We start from the raw sequence: 18584 nt of genomic DNA, 5'->3' as shown, positions 1-18584 counted from the left end.
TTTGGAGAGGAGAAAGAATAAAAAATAGAAAATGCAGCAATTCCTTTCATTGGAGTGTTTTGTGTACTGCCAGTAATGCTATTAACGAGCATGGCACGGAAATGTCCATTCTATTTGCGAGCTTTAATCCACAATGTTAGGCTTGAAAAATGCTTTGTCTGTCCATGCAATAGCATAGGAGTTCCTAATAATCCTTTTTGCTGATGTCCATCAGTAACATTCAACAGTTGTGAGCTGCTGAGAAACATGTGAGAGGATCACATATTTTCAGAAATACAATCCAGTTATATTGCACAGTATGTCTGTTAGTGATCATTTGCCAAAAAGAATGAATATCCATTTAAGTATACAAATACATATGTGTGTAATTTCCCCTGAAGATGTTCTGAATTTTGTAGACCAAACTATTAGTCTTGAGGAGAAAACTGTTTTGTTTTTAATAAACTTTATGTTGTCTTAAATTGCTTCCTGTATGAAGATGTTGCCAGCCTTGAAGGTTACAAAAATATCTTCAGTCATCTCACTTTTATATATGACTATGTATAAAAGTATGTGTATGTTTGTAGTTGATATAAAAATTCCTTTACATTTATCCAGTGTTTCAACTCAAACTTTACAAATCTGAACTGTTCTCAAAGTAGCTCTATGAAGTATGTCATTGTAGTTACCTCCTGTTGTAGATGAGGAAATTGATGAAGATAAATGAAAGGTTTAGTTCTCATAGCATTTGTTTCAGACATATTATTTTATATACTATTTTTATGCGCTTTAATTTCTATATACTCATTGACTTTGAATAAATTGATCTTTGATTAAGGCCTGAAACATCCCCATCAAGACTAGAACTATCACTTACGGTGTCAAGTCTTTGCCTTTTTTACCAATGACTTGTAGCTAGGATAGTTTGTAAACATTTGCAGTAACCTGCCTCATATGGATTTGTGCAGTGCAGCTTTTATCATTACATTTGTCAGGCAGTTCTTGTAAAAAGGCTTGTTTGGGTACTGGTGGAGCATGACATGCACAGAAACTGTTTAAGGAACTACAGGACGTGCAAGAGGGAGATAGGAAAGAAAGTAGGATAAGATCTTCAGACAACCGTATGTTGGTATTTCACTAAAAATATGTTTTTCCCAAGCATTATCATATCCTCAAGTTTAAAAAGTTACCTAGGTTGTGAAATATTTTCATTACTTTTAATCTGTGGAGGTTATACTGCAGTCTCAGAAACTTCTATCCCTTGGGCTATGTTGTACACTGCTATGGCTTTATACTAATATTTTACTGCCATCTTCTTTTAACTGTTCATGATATAAGTAATCAAACACACCACTTCTTTTGCAGCAGCATTTTATAGTAGCGTTTGCAGACAACACTAAAAGAATATCTAAATCTTTCTTTGGCATTCTGCTACCTTGAATGTGTAAATGTATCCTGTACTGAGTAGTAAAGTTTGGAAAAGAAAAAAACAGTGTATGACAGGATGCCATGCCTTTGAAGTACTCAGTGAAACTCAGGGCATTGGTACTGAAACAAGTGTGGATTCACCAAAGTAAACAAAAGAGTGGAATTGACCTCCCCTCATTAAATGTCTGTGTTAAAATATATTTGCTGAAATTAAGTTTGGAGTTGAAATACAGCAAATGTATGTTAGCTGCAAAACCTTGTTTGTATGTGAGCTATCCAATATTGCTCATTTACGCAAGTTCAGCTTTTATTAGTTGCCTTGATATGCCTTGATATGGTAACAGGTACGGGCCAAAATTCTTCAAAAAACGCACTAGACTTTTAGTAGAAGATTCTTTGAAATTAAATCTTACTGCTTTCAGGAATTAATTTTGGGTTGGTTTTAATTTCTTCCAAAGAGGGAGATGGGAAAGTGGGATAATTTATGAAAACAGAATTAAATTAGTATGGGTCACAACAATCAACCTGGTTGGGTTTTTTTCCTTGAATAAGCTTACTATTACTTCACTAGCTGCCTTGTTTTGAAACTAGTCCTTATTTCAAGTAGATGAACAGGGAGTTTTTCAGGTACCTCAGTCATTTGTTTCTGTGTGGTTATGATTTTTTTGTAGAGCTGTACCCTGCACAGCATCTGTTAATGAAGTACATCAACCTCCTTGACCCAATTGCCAGTGAAAGGCAGATCTGCCTGGTAGATATTTATGTGCTATTTCTCTACATACAGTAATGGAAACAGTAAAATTGAAAGATCCAGAGGGCTAGGTAGCTTGGAAGACATATTTCAATGGCCACAGGTTATTCTCTTGTAGGTAGTGACTGGCATTGGTGAATCTCCATTGCTCTGAAACTTTCCCCTTCCCTTGCTTTCTTCCTTTGTCTGTTTTCTTCAAAATACTTGAATTTTAGCCTTTCATCCTCATCAAAAAGGTTCTTTTAAGTCAAACAAAAAAAGACCAAGTGAGCAAAGGACACTCATCTCGGCTGAATTACCAACCAGGCCATTAAGCAATCAGGGAAGCAGGAGACGTCTTTCAATTACAGAAGCCACTGTTCAAGTTTTAGGTAAAAAATGATGGAAACATAGAAAATGAACTGCTGTTTCTGAAAATAAAAGGAAGTTGTTAACTCCCAGTGAGGAGCTGTTTTCTTACTAAACTAAGAATAAATGAGAGAGCTCGCCTATGCATAAGTAGCTATCAAAGAAGGTACTAAAAATATTTAATAGTGTGGTTTTTTATCTCAAAAATATGGAAAAAGGATTTCATGAGCTTGATTGGTAGGAGGTGTAATTTTTTTCTTTTCAATGTCTATTGTGTTGGGAAAGAAAGCCAGAATGTACTTCCATGATCCCTGCAGTTTTATAAGCCCTAAATTCCATCAGACTATATTGGTCTCCCTTTTTTAGTCTTGTTCTTTTATTATTATTATTGTTATTGTTGTTTTCCCAAGTTCTCATTTGGATTTGGAGCCTATTAATTGCTTCTACAAAGTAGAATGTGTTATTTGGGTTCAAGGCATTGATACGTAATGCATCTGCTTAGATGAGGGGACCAGAAGGATACCAGGCTTTTTGAGGCTGATTACTGGTACTGTCCCCATTGGCAAGTGCAGAAAACTCCTCTGGAGTGGTACTATGCCATTGTTATTTCAGTAAGTGGGAATAACTGGGAGGTTAAGCAGTGCTAGTTATTTTTTTTCTCCTTTGTTTCATATCCCTTTTAACGTTCAATGCAAAATAAAAGGTGTGAAGTCTGTGGCACTAAAAACTGTTTAGAGCTATAACTTCTTTCCTGTTGCGGTAGTTTAACACAACAATAAATGAAGTTTTTATGAGGAACAGGTGAAGCCATCTACCTTGAAAACTCTTCACGGTCTAGTTCTTCTTATTGTAAAATTTGAAAGCAGCCTTTCATTCTTCTTTGTCTTTCTGTCCCCCAAACATGCTTTTTTATATTTAATTCATTGCTCCTTCAGTTTCTGTGGCATCATTTCTGTTGACTGCAGTGAGTATTTACTAATGAAAGTACAAGACTCTACTCAATTGCACTTGTCATGTTATCGAATCTTATAAACTATGAATCTTATCAAGAAGCCCATGACTTACAATAAATATTTTCATCTACTGATAGCAGACTAATTTTTTCCCATTCCATATATGTAAGTTTTTTCTGTCACTTGTGACATAACCACTCAACTACTGAGTGAAGGCTGATACAGAAATGCAGTCTGGTTTTTAAATTCCACCACCAGCATGCTCACACATGGGAAGAAACACACATACGTATATAAATTCCTATTGGAGAGGATATAACAGGGACACAAAAATAATCTGCTGTGTAGTAGTCTAGTATAGGATGGTGCAGGACTTCAAATGTCTATTCTCAATGCAACAAAAGGAAGAGGAGGAAGAAGTAGGGAGGCTCCGTGAAGTTAAAGGAGTGCAGAACAGCTGAACAGACTACCAGAGATACTGGAGGATGAGGAGTTAATCTCAGTCATACTGTATATTTTAGCAGGGTCTGTTGCAACAGGACAAGGAGTAATGGCTTTAAACTAAAAGAGGGTACATTTAGAATAGATATAAAGAAGACAGTTTTTACAGTGAGGGTGCTGAAGCAAGAATAATCTGTCTAGAGGGGTGGTGGATGCCCCATTCCTGGAGACATTCAAGGTCAGGCTGGACAGGACTCTGAGGAACCTGATTTAGTTGAAGATGTCCCTGCTAATTGCAAGGGGGTTGGACTAGATGACCTTTAAAGGTCCCTTCCAACCCAAATTTTTCTATGATTCTAAGACAGCCTGTGATGCATTTCAGTTCTCAGTTGGACATGTAATTTGACAGGGATCTGCTGGAGGTTTGGTGGAAGACTAGGAAGCCTGAACAAGTCTGTATCAAAAACATGTCTCATTTTTTGAGTGTTTTATAAACCAAGTATTGAATGCCAAAATTGGTATTTTGTTGTACTATCATTAAAAAATATTTTTAAAATCATGAATTGAACTTCAAACAGTCCTGAGGCTGGTTTGGAAAAAGCAAATGTAACAGTTCCAGTCAAAAAATCTCACTGTTCAGTCTGTTTTAGGAATTGTGATTCTGTAGGGCACACATCAGTTGTGTTTTCAAATGTCTTCCTGCAGGTCTGAGCACCAGCAAAAAAATTGTGTGTTTCTGTCTTTTTGCTATACCCAAGATCATGCATTTGTGTCCTCCTTGCATCTATGGCATTATTGAAAACAGAAACTCTGGATGTTTTCTTATAAAATCAGAGAATCAGCAATATTGGATTTTCTCCTCTGTGTTTTTATGTGCTGTCTTACACGTTTAGTAGAGGAGGATATCCTTTGTGGTGGTTGTTTTTACAGTATTGCATCAAAACTCTAGTATCCTCAGTAAACTTCTGCTTATCTAGCAAGTAGAATAGAAAGGTGTGCTGTGGGCAAGGCACTGAGGGCTTACATCCAGGAAATACATGTATTACAGTGTATTGAGCAGTAAGTGGTAGTCAGGAGGCTTTTGACTTTACCAGAAGCCATTTTCTTACCTCTGGCATGTACAGCAGCTACTCGATTCACAAGAACCTTAACAGTCAATTTAGATTATGATGTTTGCTTAAATTCATTTACGGCAATAGTAAAGCCAATCTTGATTTTTCGTGCTCAGGCAATGGGTGCAGTCATATACTCTCTGTTCCATGGAATCTTCACAGGACTATTTGTGTTGAGTTTTGCAGATTTTCAAAGAAAAATACTGTGTTTGTCTGTAGAAGGAAATAAAAAGTTGGGGGAGAGGACAGCCTTATTCGTTAAACAAAGAAGACAAGTGTGTCAGGGAAAGGAAGAGGAGACCTCCGCTAGCAGGTTCTTTCTTGGGACACTGAACCTTGTGTTTCTTCCTGGGTACTGAACTAGTCAGTTAGCAGTGACCTCTGTGCAGCTTGCGATGCAATCTGATGATTTTTGTGGCCAACATTATAAAGTTCAAAAAAGCACCCCATCCTCGTCTCAGCAAGAGCGCTGCATGAGAAATGAGTGTCTAAATTACAGTCTAAATGCTTTCTTGACATATTTTGGGTAGATCATGTTCTCCTGTCTGCAGTTTATGAACTTGTCTGATTTATGCATTGGCGTAAATCACTAGCTTCTGAATATGGTTGTATGGATTTACAGCAGCATTCACTTACAGTTTACTTGTTGGTATGAATGTTAACTGAGCTGTTTATCTAGATTGTTATATATATCAATTTTATGTTTCTCAGGTTACATTTATTTACATTATGTTTATGAAGCTAGGCACAGTTATCATGTCAAATATTCAGGTTTCTTTTTCTCTGCCTTGGAATATTGTAACAAAAACTTGGAATATAAGGGGAGCAAAGAAAAGATTGGTAAGTGTATTTTAGGTGATGGCTTGGCTTTTTCTATAAAGTTTTCACCATAAGTCAGTCATATCCCAGGCAAAGGATAAAATAAGTGAAAGAGAAGGGTATATAGTTTCAGTGGTACAAGCTGTTCTGATTCACCAGAAATTCTTGTGAGCCCTTGTAATATTGATGCAAGGTGAGATGTTGGCATTGTAAACTAGCATATGTAAACATTGGCTGTAAACAGGGCCAAGTTCAGCAAATGTCAAAACCACATTGTGCAGTCATTCAGGGCTTGCATAGTGAATGCAAGACTAAAATGAGTGTTGTAACTTTGAAACAGTATTGTGTTTCATAACACTCCATGTAACCTCTTATCTTATGATTCAGCGTATCTTACCCTAATATTTTGCAGCAGCTCTAGGTTAGCCTGGGGATTGTTGTTATAGTCACGAACTTGCAATTTGTGAAAGTCATGAGCCAATTTCAAAGAAAGAAAAAAGCTGATCTTTGTAACGGAATACTTTGTTGTCATGTGCTGAAACCACCTCAAAATAACTACCCTCAAAATAAACTGCAGGAATTGAAATAGCTTAGGCAATGTATGGCATATCATTTAGATGTGAAAACATGCTTAAACTAAGTTGGCAAATTGGTTTCCTTTTTGAATTTGTCTAGATACCATTGGCCTGTTTAGTTTGCTTTTCTGCTCATCCACACAAGACCACTATTCCCTTACACTGCCAGTTATACTGTTATTGTGGGTGCTGTAGCTGCCAGTAGGGATGAATGCATTGTATGCTGTTTTATCCCAAATAGAAATGAAAAAATCTTGCAGGCTACATTCAGTCCTCTAGCTGCCAGGTTGCCTTAGCTTATGGCTGTTGTGGTTAAATATAGGAAAGCAGTGACTATATCTAAGAGGTTATCATCACCTGCATTTCAGTGGTACCTCTGTCTGATGGGAGCTGCTGAGTTTGACATCTCAGGTTCCTTAGAGCCCTGAAGGTGGATGATCCCACTGGGACCTGGGACTGTCACAGTCCAATTGATTCTATTTGGGTGGTTGTTGCCAGCTTGTGCTGGGCACTGGCAGGTCCTTTTAGCAATGGCAACATATGGGTTACCTTAACAGTCAATAAAATTCTGGATTACTCAGCCTTGACTTTGGAGCTTTCTATAGAACCTAGAAACATTGCTGTTTCTTTGAACCCCTTCCTGAGAATCCTTTACAATTTTCAGTTCTACTTTCCCCTCAGTGCTTGGAGGAGCCTTTTTGGTCAAGTCACGGTAGAACTGCCTGTATTATGGTTAAAGGCAGATCTATAGCAATAGGAATATGGACAGAATATATCTGTAAGAGAATTCAGATAATTTTGAATGTTTGTAAAACCAATATAAATCAAATACTGGCTTTTAAAGAGGTCCTCTGAATATAACCATTGCAAAACTATAAAGGGGGAAATGGCTGCAAGGGTGGCATATAAAATTAGCATCTTTCAGGGAATTAATTAAAAAATGCCAGCTGTGTGAAAAAATCATGCTAATCACACTCGGATAACGCAAAGGGGAATGTTGTCTGAATGAGGGATTGGTCTTATGTTTTATTGTACCACGTTCTCTTGCCTTTCTTTTTCTTGTACACATATTTATAATAATGTAAACATTTTTTACAGAGAATGGAAATGGGATTTTGATAGCCAAAAAAAAAAAAAAAAAAGGTGACCTGCCAGTAATCCTGAGCATGGCTGTTGAATGGATTTGACCCTGATTTCAGCTTTGTTCTTGGCTGGCAGGTGCCTGGAGGCTTTTCAGTCTACTTCAGAAGACCTTGTTTTAAAAACAGTAGTATTTGTCGCCCAATTATGAATGCAGATTTTGCATGTGTTTGTGATTTACAAGGCCTTGCTTATGTGAAACAGGCTATAAACTCTCCTTGGAAATGTATAGTAGTCTGGAGTAGATAATTACACTTTGAGAAAAGAGCCTCTGTTTCCAGTGAAAACACTGTAAAGTTATTTCAGAAATGCTCTGACCTCAGACGTTTCATATAACTTACACAAAATGCTTTCACATTTGTGCAGCAGCTAGCAGCTTGATCTCTGCCATCTCATAAACGAAAGCACAGAAGTGTCCCTGGGAAAAAAGCAGGATGTCTATGCTGTGGCCTACAAAGCTAGTGTTATTTTACTCACTCTGTTCTTTGTGTCTATACCCTTAAACAGAAGAAACCTTGCCCTCCTTTAAACAAATCTGTCTCCTAATCACACCCCACCCCCGCAAACCCAACTTTCCCTCAGATTTGTCTTCCTCCCTGCCTCCACTCAGTGTACACACACTAATAAATTCTGCAGCAAAAACCTTGGGAGAATTTCTCAGCACAAATGGAAAGAAGATGTCAAAGGCTGAGGCTAGGAATTTTGTTTTTAAAGTTGAGAGAACAATAGAGAACAATTGAAACAATGGGGGAAGAGCCAGAGATGGGTGAACAAGCCATGAAAGAATTGCATTAATTTTCTTTTGATGAAACCCCACTGGTTCTCTTCTCTAGCATCCAAAAGAGCTATTTTTGTTTGCAATTGTTTGTTTGTTTTTCAAGACTGTTGGTGGAAAGCAAAAGCATTGCAAACACAAGTGCAGAGGCTTGTGAGAATGTTTACACCAGAAATGCTCTTGTGGCCTTTTGAAAAGCTGTTTTTAACTTCTGGTACAATGAAGTTGTCAGATATATGACGTCGTGTGAAAAATGTGTGTGCTGGAAAGATGATTTAATAGAAACAATGGTGTGTGGCACATCATGAGAGCAAACACCAAACAGTCATAATTGCTGGCTTTGCCCAATAAAGAGCAATGAAAAAAACCCTGGATTTCAGAATATGATGTAGACAGGTAATTCTCAGAAAACCCTGTGCAGAAAAAGGAGAACAAAATTTAATTAAGATATGTGTTTCAGTCTTATTTAAATACAAATTTGGGTATGGATTGTGCTTTCAGAGAACTCATGACAGAGGAAATTACGCAAGGGAAAGGCAAGGGCCACTTCTGTAGGTAGAGACAGTTGAGCATGTTGCCAGCATTTGTAGCAGGCAGACAGTCTAGTGGCCCAGCAGATTTGCTGGCTGAAGCTCTTGTGTGAGCATGCTCCAACTTGTTTCTATTCCAGTGAGCCAGGAGTTCAGTGTTCAGGGAACTGATGCAGTCTCAGCTGTTTCAGTTTGTACCAACTGGCAGAGCTGTGGCAGGCATGCCTCGGGAAAGTTGCGAGCCAAAATCCATCAGAAGCAGGGCTACCCTTGGACATAAGAACGGCGTTGAGCATCTGGATGAAGACAGTAACAACTCCCACAACCACAGCATGATCCAAAAGCCAACATCTGTCTGCAGTCTTGGTCATGTCGTGTTATCTATAATTTCAAGCCTAAGGCCCAAGAAACAGGATTCTGACTGTTGCAGATAGGGGTCATGTTATTTGCAGTTTGCAGCCAGTAAGATATTTAGAGCCAGTAATGGTTTGATAATTTGAGGAGATAGAACACATGAGCACAGCCCTTCACTTGTGCTCAGTGTTGACTGTGAAAAAAGGCAGTAACAGCCAACCCTGGCTGATTTTAGTTCATCCCATTCTGCAGTTACTGTTACTGATGGTATGAGTTTGTGAATTCACAAGCTCAATGGAATGTATGTGCATTTTTTAAAGTGGGCCTGCTGAAAATATACTCTAATGTCATGTCCAAGTAAGTATATGTGGAGTCTGTAACTAACAGTAGACAATGCTGCATGTAGATTCCAGAACACGTGCATTGGAGAGGGTCAGTAAGAGTTAAAGTATGAAAAAAATAGACGGAGAGACCTTAAAGGTGCAGCAAGGTTGTAATCCATTAAATTATTTTGTTTAATTTTTTTTGAAGAGGACAAGTTCTTGCAGGGTAACACAAAGTGGGCAGGGGTCATAGTTAATGCAGCAGATAGTTTTGCTTCAGCTAGTGGTGAGCACTGTCCTTTCTGAAGGAGGCGTGGGGATGTCAGGTAGCAGACTTGTTTCTATATCCTCTGCAGCAGACAGAAGAGATGGCAAGCTATGGAAGGAGAGGCATATGCTTTAACTCCTTGAAAGATTTAGCAGCAGATGCTCCTCTCTGGCATGCATTAGAAGTCCTTAAAAATAAGCAGAAAATTGGCTGCAATAGGGGTTCTCAAAGACTTGCTTGCGGTTGATCACATCTTTAATATACAGCAGACTGACCTTCCTTCCATTTGCATTTATGTGAACCACATGAATTTTTACTAGTATAAATTCTGAAATGGTTCAAATGTGCTCGGCTCAACTGGGTTGCACTTGGTTATTTCTAATTATGTTGCTGGTGGCAACCTTTTCTTGTGCTGCTTGCATGCAGGCACACACACACTCACTCTCTCTGTTGTAACAGTGGATGTTGCTAGCTTGGATGGCTCCTTCTCTGTTTCCAGCTGCTTTCATTATGTACCTCAGGTCTTTCTTTGTAATGAAACACCTGCGTATCTTTCAGAAAGCTGGAGGTAGAGTCTGCTCTGTGTAAGCAGCCAGTTCTCTGCAGACTGCTAGCATTTTTATTCACAAGATACTAACCTGAAAACTAGTGTTTTAGAAACCTGCTGGTAGCTTTCTGGAAGGTGCTCAATAAAAATGGCATAGGAAAGGGCCTCGCTGTTTTGTGATTCTGTCACCTTACTGTTTGGCTGGTGGTAAGTAACAATAAATATTACTTCTGCAAAACCATGTTATAAAAAGAGCTCATTTTGCTTGAAACAGTGTGCTTGAGACTAAACACCAACTTCAGCTTTGCCGAAGCTAGGAATGGAAACACTGCTTTTAGATTCCCTAATCCATTTTTCTTTGGCAATCTAAGCCAAGGAGGGTGCCAAAATACATGACAGATATATATGTCTCTGAATTTATTACCTGCACTTGCAAAGGAGTTTTATAGTCTTAGAAAACATTTACTATCTGGTAGGAGATAAACTGTTGTCCCTAACCAAAATCAATAGAAATTTTGCCATTTCAGGCATAGTTTTGCTTGTCTGCTAGTCTGATTCAACACAAGGGGTGAGCAAGCTATTCAAGAAATAACTGCAGAGTGCCGATTATTAGTACAGTGAACAAGCCAGCTCTGGAATAACCCTGGCATTTGGAGTGAAAAATAATAAGGAACTGCATTGTGAAGAAAAAATCACAGGCTGGTGCAGACCTGTTACTTGCTGTATCTCAGGACTTCGTTAGTATCAGTAATCTATCTTTGCTTCTGTTTCTTTCAGGGCCCTCCTGGTCCAAAAGGCGAGAAGGTGAGTTGATGTACGGGTGACACTAACAACGTGAATGGAAAGTCCTCCCAGCATGAACTAAAGAGACCGTTTCTATTGACGCAGTGTAATGTTAGATTATGTAAGAGAGCTGGGTAGCACACAGATGCTGTGTTAAACCTATCATCTCATCTTTCCACTTTGCAGGGAGATCAAGGTGATCAGGGCCCTCGGGTAAGCATCTTAAAAAAAATGTTACACTTCCCCCTCGCTCAGTAGGCAATTAGTCTTTAGTGCAAAACTAAATTAAATACACTGTCTGAGCTAATTATGCTTATTAGCTGCATTTACCCTGCATGTTGAAGTTAAATGTCTGCAGGACAGTAATACTGAACATGACCAGATAGTGTCTGGGAAGATTTGAGTAACAATAGTAATGCATTAAAATATAGTTTCCATTACGGGTGGAAGCAGGTTTCACAGTGATTTTGCTCTGCTGTTTAAAAGCTGGCTTTCCTAACCAAACCTTTCAGTTTTCCCAGCAATGTTTTCACGCCTTGCATGGGCTTCCACAATGCAGAGGGACGGTGGGTTTCTAATAAAAATGTACTTCTAGATTTCATGTAAAATATATCTAGTATTTAGGGAATTATAAACAACTATAATGTATGCATGTATTAGCTCTTTTTCCTTACATGTATCTATTTAATATTTTTAATAGCAACAATATTATCACCTCATAAATACACCCAGACAGTTAAACAGAACATGGTTTAGTTGTGGAAATGTAAAGGTTCTTTTAATTTTTAACTGTCATGTTTATTTTAATAGAGGAATACAGGGATGAAAGTTCAGATAGATTGGCTGTGCCTCTTCAATCTTTACATCTGTGCTTCGTTAGAAAGTATTTAATTACATTGTTCTGATGATGTAGTGACTCTCTTCAGTTACACATTTATAAATTTTTCCATAACAAAGTGTTCCATGATATTTTTTACTGTCAACTATGATAAGTATTTTGAATTTGCAATTTTATTGAAGTATTTTGTTTCATATTATTTTATGTATTTTAGTTTAATTTCATTTTACTGTTTGCAGTCAATAAGATTATCTAAAGTCACAACATGTTTTTATATCTGAATTTGATGTTGGTGCTACCAGTGTTAATTACCTACAGGGTGTCGAGTTATGTTTGGGGATATGACTGCACATTATAAAGACAGAGGCCTATTACTAAACAGCTTTAAATATTATTTCAGTTGAAACTCAAAAAGAAGAATTGGAAAAGTATTTAAAGAATTAAAAAGGAAGTAGAGGGTAATAAAGCGAGGAATATTTTTTTGTAGGCTAACTAATACAGACACTGAAGATTCTGAAGAATGGGAAAATTTCCTTTTAATTTCTAAGCAAATTTAGTATCTCTCAGGAGCCGTGCTGGGCTGTGTATTTTGGCTGGTTCTGTGCTACAGAACCTCATGAGGAACATGAGGAGAGCGAGGAGAGTGTCTGTGGCTTATGAGAGGATGCTCCATTCAGATAGTGTGAGTCAGGGGTCTGCGCACAGGTGCTTGCACTAAGTGACCTTATGTTCAGAAGAACTGGTGGTTCGTTCAGAACAGGAGAGCACATTTGATGGAGGCATTAGAGAGGGATGCAGTAACAAATAAATATGGAAGAACAATGTTGTAAAGAGTATTACATAACTTGAGGGTAGGAATTTGGAATTATGAGTGTTGGAGAAGTTTCCAGGGAAAGATCCAGAGGTCTAAACACAGAAAAGCAATTGAAGTGGTGTCAACACAAGGGAATGATGATGCTCTTTTTTCTTATGGTGGCACAAAATGTCAGAGCAGAGGACAGTTTTGGAAGGAAAGCAAAGGTGCCATAGCTTCCACTGGTGTAGATATCCTGGCAAAATATTGGAGAGATGCAAGAACTGGAGAGTAGATAAGTGTGCGAGGCTTTCAGTCCCTGGGCTAGAAGTGTTGGCGATACCCAGTAAGAAGATGCCAGTTTTTTCGGTGCTACCTTATAAGAGGAAAACCTGCAAGAGCTGCAGTGGAATATCTGCTACACAGAAACCATTGTGTGTCCCACTTTGCCAAGACATACCCCCTATACTGGAAGGCAGTAGAATCCTTACTGGACCACACAAATTATGGTTATGGCTACTTTGTGGGTTTGATAAATCAAGTACAGCTAAAAAGCAAAAAATATCTAACCTAAGGAATTCACGTTTAAGGACATCTGCAGCAGTAGCTGGCAGTTGAGATTGAATTCTATATCTGAATGTAGAAAAATAATAAGTTCAGAAGTAAAGAGGAAGAGGTGGAAAATAGCACCTTGTGGGTTGGCTGAACCTCCACGGACTGTTTAGTCAGTGCATATTGTAGTAACATACCTCTTTTTTAACTATAAGCATATAAATTAGGTAATTTGCCCAGTCATGTTGTTATCCCTTTATCTCTTTTGAAGTGCATTTGAATGTGTTGTACAGCAGCTTCTCCTTTTTTGCCTTGTGTATTTCACAAGTAATAAGTACTACAAAGCCTCTAACCATTTTATGTTTCATGGTACAGCAGTTATCTCTTCTGATGACTGTCTTCAGCGTAAATCTGCTCAACTTACTGTGCCAGAGGATTTACAATATAATTAATGAAAAGTATATGTGTAAGTTAGTCATGCCCCAAATGAAACTAAACCCATTTAAACCTGGTTGGTTACCTTTGCATGAAGTTTTCCATCACTGCCTATGTAAAATAAATGGTTTTGGAAGTAATACCGTACTGTATTATTTTAGAGAAATGTTGTACCTGAAAGTGACTGTGGGATGACATCAACATTTGGATTTGCCAAGTCTACAGAAAGACTGGATATAGTATCTAAATGTGATAAACATTTTAAAGCTAATTAATCTTTTACAGATAAGGAGCCTGAAGTTTCCTTGGGTTTATATTTTTACATATTGGTTTGAAACTAGCATTTAGCTTAGCAAATATTTCCATTGTTCCAAGTAATTTTTATGACTGAAATTTCAAAATTACCCTCATTCTTTAGAAAAGCTGCTTCTTTTCCTCCAGGCATTTTCATTAGTAAAAGAAACCAAAGTAAAATGTAAAGACTGTCCGGGTCAAGCTGAGACCTTAAACTTTTAAAATTCTGCTGAAAAAAAAAAATATTTGTGAAAGAAGAAATTTTTACTTTCTGTCCTCACCAAAATTTTCACCTTGAGACTTTTGAGAGGTCCTTCTTTCCAAAAAAATTTCAAAAGTGTAAAAACAGAAATCATTTATCTTTAAAATTCTTATTCACAGTCACTGGACATGCTGAGTGTATATACTGAACTACTTGGAAGTTCAGGTTTTCTTGAAAATGTCTTCAATAAATTAATACACTAGTAGGAACCCGGCCCTGACAATACTACCCAGAGTTCAGGCAGCTGTATTTTTAGAATAATGGGTCTGGTTTTGTTTTGGTTTGGGTTTTTTTTGTCTTTTTTCAAAGAAACTGAGAGGTTTTCTTAAGTATTCAGAAGTAATCTATTGATCAATCTCCATCATACAGAGATGGCATAAGGGCTCTAGTTCATAATGTCATATAGCTTACTCTACTTATGTCCATACTGCCTGTAGAAAATGTGAGCTAAAGCAACATTCCAGTAGTGTGACTGATGTTGAAAATCATGCCCTGAGTGTGAGTTTGAGCAGCAAGTTAATACAGCTTTTGGTCACATGAGACCACAGATAAGGTAGTGGTGGATGCGTTCAAAAGTCCTAATCTTATTTGAAAAAAACGCTCTTTTGATTTCTTTATATATTTTTTATGTCAGATCTCTACTCATTACTCTAAAGTTCTAGTAGACAACATTTAGGTCAAATACAGAACTAGCTTTCCTCAATACCAGTGTAAGAAACAGTAATGTTAGTAAGTTTTTTGGATTCTTGTCTTTTTGCAGAGGACATGGCTTCATGACATGTCTACAGAAATTTGCATTACTGTTCTGAGCCATGTCAAAATTAAAAATAATGGGGTTTAGCCTGTGGACTATTAGAATAAATGCTGATGTCAGTCCGGTGCTCAGTTTCATTTGCTCAGCTCTACCACAATTTAAAAAAAGCCTTTGAAGATTTCATAATGGTAGGATTGCAAAGGATATATTGCCAAGTAGAGATTGTACCATGACTAAATCTTCCGAGGTGAACATTTAGGAATGGAACAGCTAGTACTGAGTGTCTTAATAAGTCTGTTCTCATCCTTCTGTAAATGACATAATAAATCTCTTCTGTCATTTAGTTCAGATGCATGAGAGATTCCTTGTTTATTAGGTCCAGAAATCATCAGCTAGCAGCTGCCTTTAAATTGAACTTGGTCTAGGTACAATAAGAAACAACTCGGAGGCCATACTTAAGTATTTCACAAAATTATTTTCTCCTTTTGGTATGCTTAACTAAATTTTCCTAGCAGCTGGTTCTACACAGAACTGATAACATCTCTAAAATATCTTCAGCAGAAGAGATTAAGTTCTAGAAAGGAAAGGTATTCAGAAGTTTATTTTATTGTGTTATTTATTGACTCAAAGTTTTAAGATTCCTTGTGTACTGTTAAAACAGTTAGTTTTGGGTAATGATAAAACATTCTTTTCTATTTAACTCTTTCCCCTTTGCTGATTACTTTTAATATATTTGCCACTTATTTGCTGCACACTAGAGAGAAATCATTGTTCTACAATAGAAATTTTGCAGGTTCTACTCTTATGTGCTGGCAAAGTATTTTAAAATTGTCTAATATTGACAGAAATGGTCCTGGAAGCAGTCTATTTACTGAAATAACTAAATACAAATATGTGTGTATATATAGATACAAGCTATCTCTTTAAGCTCAACTATTGCTTCACTTGTTACATTATAAACAAAACTTTTTTTACTGTCCCATATTAAAGGAAAATTAAAGGTATCCAAGTGATACATTTTCAGCCAATTTTTCTTTTAAGAAAACTTTAGAAAGTCTGGTTTTAATATGTGTGCATTATTACTTGTTAATATTTTTCGAAGGAATGTGTAACAAATATTTTGAACCTTTTCCTGTTCCTACTGACAATAAATGGAAAACCTCTGTTGATGTCATTAGAATCAGTACCTCATTCATAAATCAGAAAATACTAGTTACTGAGTGATGATCAAACCATGATCATTAACTACTCACCCTCTTTTAAAGCCATCTTATTTTGTATTATGTTTCATTCAAAAGTTGGTTGGTGGTTTTGGGGTTTTTCTTTTAGAATGGAATAGGTTTGCTTCATAAAATAGATAGTACTATATAAATTAACCTGATTTCTTGCCTTTACCAAAAGCAGGATTCCATTTTTTGGAGGCATTGCAACTGTAGCAAATGTAGGTAAATCAGTGATGTAATAGGAAGCTTTGTTCCCAAAGAGTGCATGACGCTATTTTTATCCTCATTCAACATCTTGGCAAAGCAAAAATGTATTGTATTATAGTCACAGTACTATATTAATTAAATAAAAATGTACATAATTTAAACATATTCTGTGAATTTCTTTCAGGACTGTCCTTGATGATGTTTGATTAGATACTACTAAAGTTTCTCTTAACTTCTATAAATACTGCTCATTAATTTTATCTGCCTTAATAGAAGGACTACATAGCTTTCATTAGCATAAATTAGCATTGTCCCCACCCTTTTCTTTTCTGATTAAATACTCTTTGGTTTCACCTATATGAATACACTGCAAAAAGCTGTGGCAAAGGTGGTGATACAGTGATGCTATTCCCTTAAGTGGTATTCTTATGTCTGTATAAAAGCTTATTTTCTGGTTTACTATGTGTTACTTCAAACATATAATATAAGCACAGTACTGCTTTAAATTCATACTTTATCAGTATGACTACCCACATAGTTATTTCTTCTGTTATTAATTGTCCTGTGTAGAGCAAATTACAGTTCAAGTTATAAACTATATATAACCACTGTTTCAAACTGTACCCTTAATGTGCCACAATAAGAAGGCTAAAAAATGTTCGTGATTCTTTCTGTTAACATAACTTTCATGAAAGTAACATCACTGAGAAAACTGCTGGAATCTGGTTTAATGTCAATTTATCATGAGCAGTTAATTTAACTTCTCAGACATTGTTTCCTTATCTGCTACATGGCTACAGGGGTGTTCACCTGCTGCATTCCTCGGACTAATTATCTGTTCTGCTTCACTAGTACTAGGCTGATGTGGCTCCCCTGTTTTCCATTAAGCTGAAACTAGGGTAACAAATTGGAGCAAAGTAACCTGGAGCTTTGTAACTAGAAGAGGTTAGGAAAGAACTCAGATTGTACTGGCTGCCAACTTTGTCTGAAGCATTGGGACACTCAGACTTGAGATGTGCCTCCTTTCAGAGTTCATGGGAGCATCCTTTTGGCTCTGGATGGCTCTCCAGGGCCAAGCTATGCCTTTGATGTTTTGCTCCTGAGGTTCCCCTGGGGAATGCAGAACAGCTGTGACACTAGAGTGCCACATACTTGCTCCCAAGACAAGGATGTTGTCATTCCTCTCTAAGAGCTAGGCAATGCACATCTTCAGTCACCACCAGTTGGTTTGCATCTTGCCCCTTTTTAGTAGTGACAGAGGAATGGTGAGGAAGGAAGTCTCTGAACATCCTGTTCCTTTTTCTACAGCCCTGTCCTGTGACTGAGAAAACATCATGTAGTCATTCCATCTCAAACTGCATCTGCCACACAAAAACACTGCAATATTTCACACTTGATTTAGACCAATATGATCAAAACCAGCTCTAAAACCCATCCAGCCCTAATAAATATCACAGAAGTGGCTTGAACCACTTACTTGTATTGCATAACTGCAGTGGGTATAAAATTTGAAGAGAAAAATAAGCCAGGGGAGAAGATTTTTGCTGTAAGAACCAACTTTGGGGGGAGGACCAACCCATCCTGAAGTTAACTTGATGCCTGCCACCACTTTCAGTGAGAGGAGTAGGTTTACCTTCAGGAAGGGTATTCTGTGTAGGTCAGATAGTGATCACTCATCAGAACTCGTAACAGAGTTGTGTGGAAAACACATTTGCATCACTGAAAATTCATCTTTAATACTAAGACCAAAATAGAGAGGTTTTTTCCAGCTTTGTTCATTTTGAGTGCAGCATCAGGTAGAGTTCGTTGTGAAAATACAGAGATTGTTATAGGAAATAACGCTTTTATAGTGATACGTTTGTGCTAGTTCTTTAAACATTACATTTTTATTATTTTAATACAAAGTCTATATTGTTACATAATGTATTCAAATTAAAGGTCTTTGCCGAATGATTGCCTAAGCGAAAAGAAATTCCTGGTTCCTTGTCTTGTTGTGGTGCACTGTTTTAGTTAGCAGATTTGCTGATGGAGAAAGCAGCAGCTATGATAAAAGGGATTGTATAAAAGAGCTCCCACTGAGAGTCCATGGCACCGTACAGG

The 18584-nt window shown here is 37.3% G+C and overlaps 1 protein-coding gene across 1 annotated transcript in view; it reads left to right on the top strand.

Moving 5' to 3' along the window:
* Positions 1 to 18584, top strand: part of COL25A1 (collagen type XXV alpha 1 chain) — a 310675-nt gene that overhangs the window by 205397 nt on the left and 86694 nt on the right. The window contains exons 6-7 of the mRNA XM_037393238.1: positions 11121 to 11147; positions 11313 to 11339. Coding sequence (XP_037249135.1) covers positions 11121 to 11147; positions 11313 to 11339 — 54 coding nt within the window. The remainder of the gene's footprint in view (positions 1 to 11120; positions 11148 to 11312; positions 11340 to 18584) is intronic.

This window comes from Falco rusticolus, chromosome 1 (assembly GCF_015220075.1).
Source record: "Falco rusticolus isolate bFalRus1 chromosome 1, bFalRus1.pri, whole genome shotgun sequence".
Taxonomy (NCBI): domain Eukaryota; kingdom Metazoa; phylum Chordata; class Aves; order Falconiformes; family Falconidae; genus Falco; species Falco rusticolus.
This window is presented reverse-complemented; position numbering and strand designations above follow the sequence as displayed.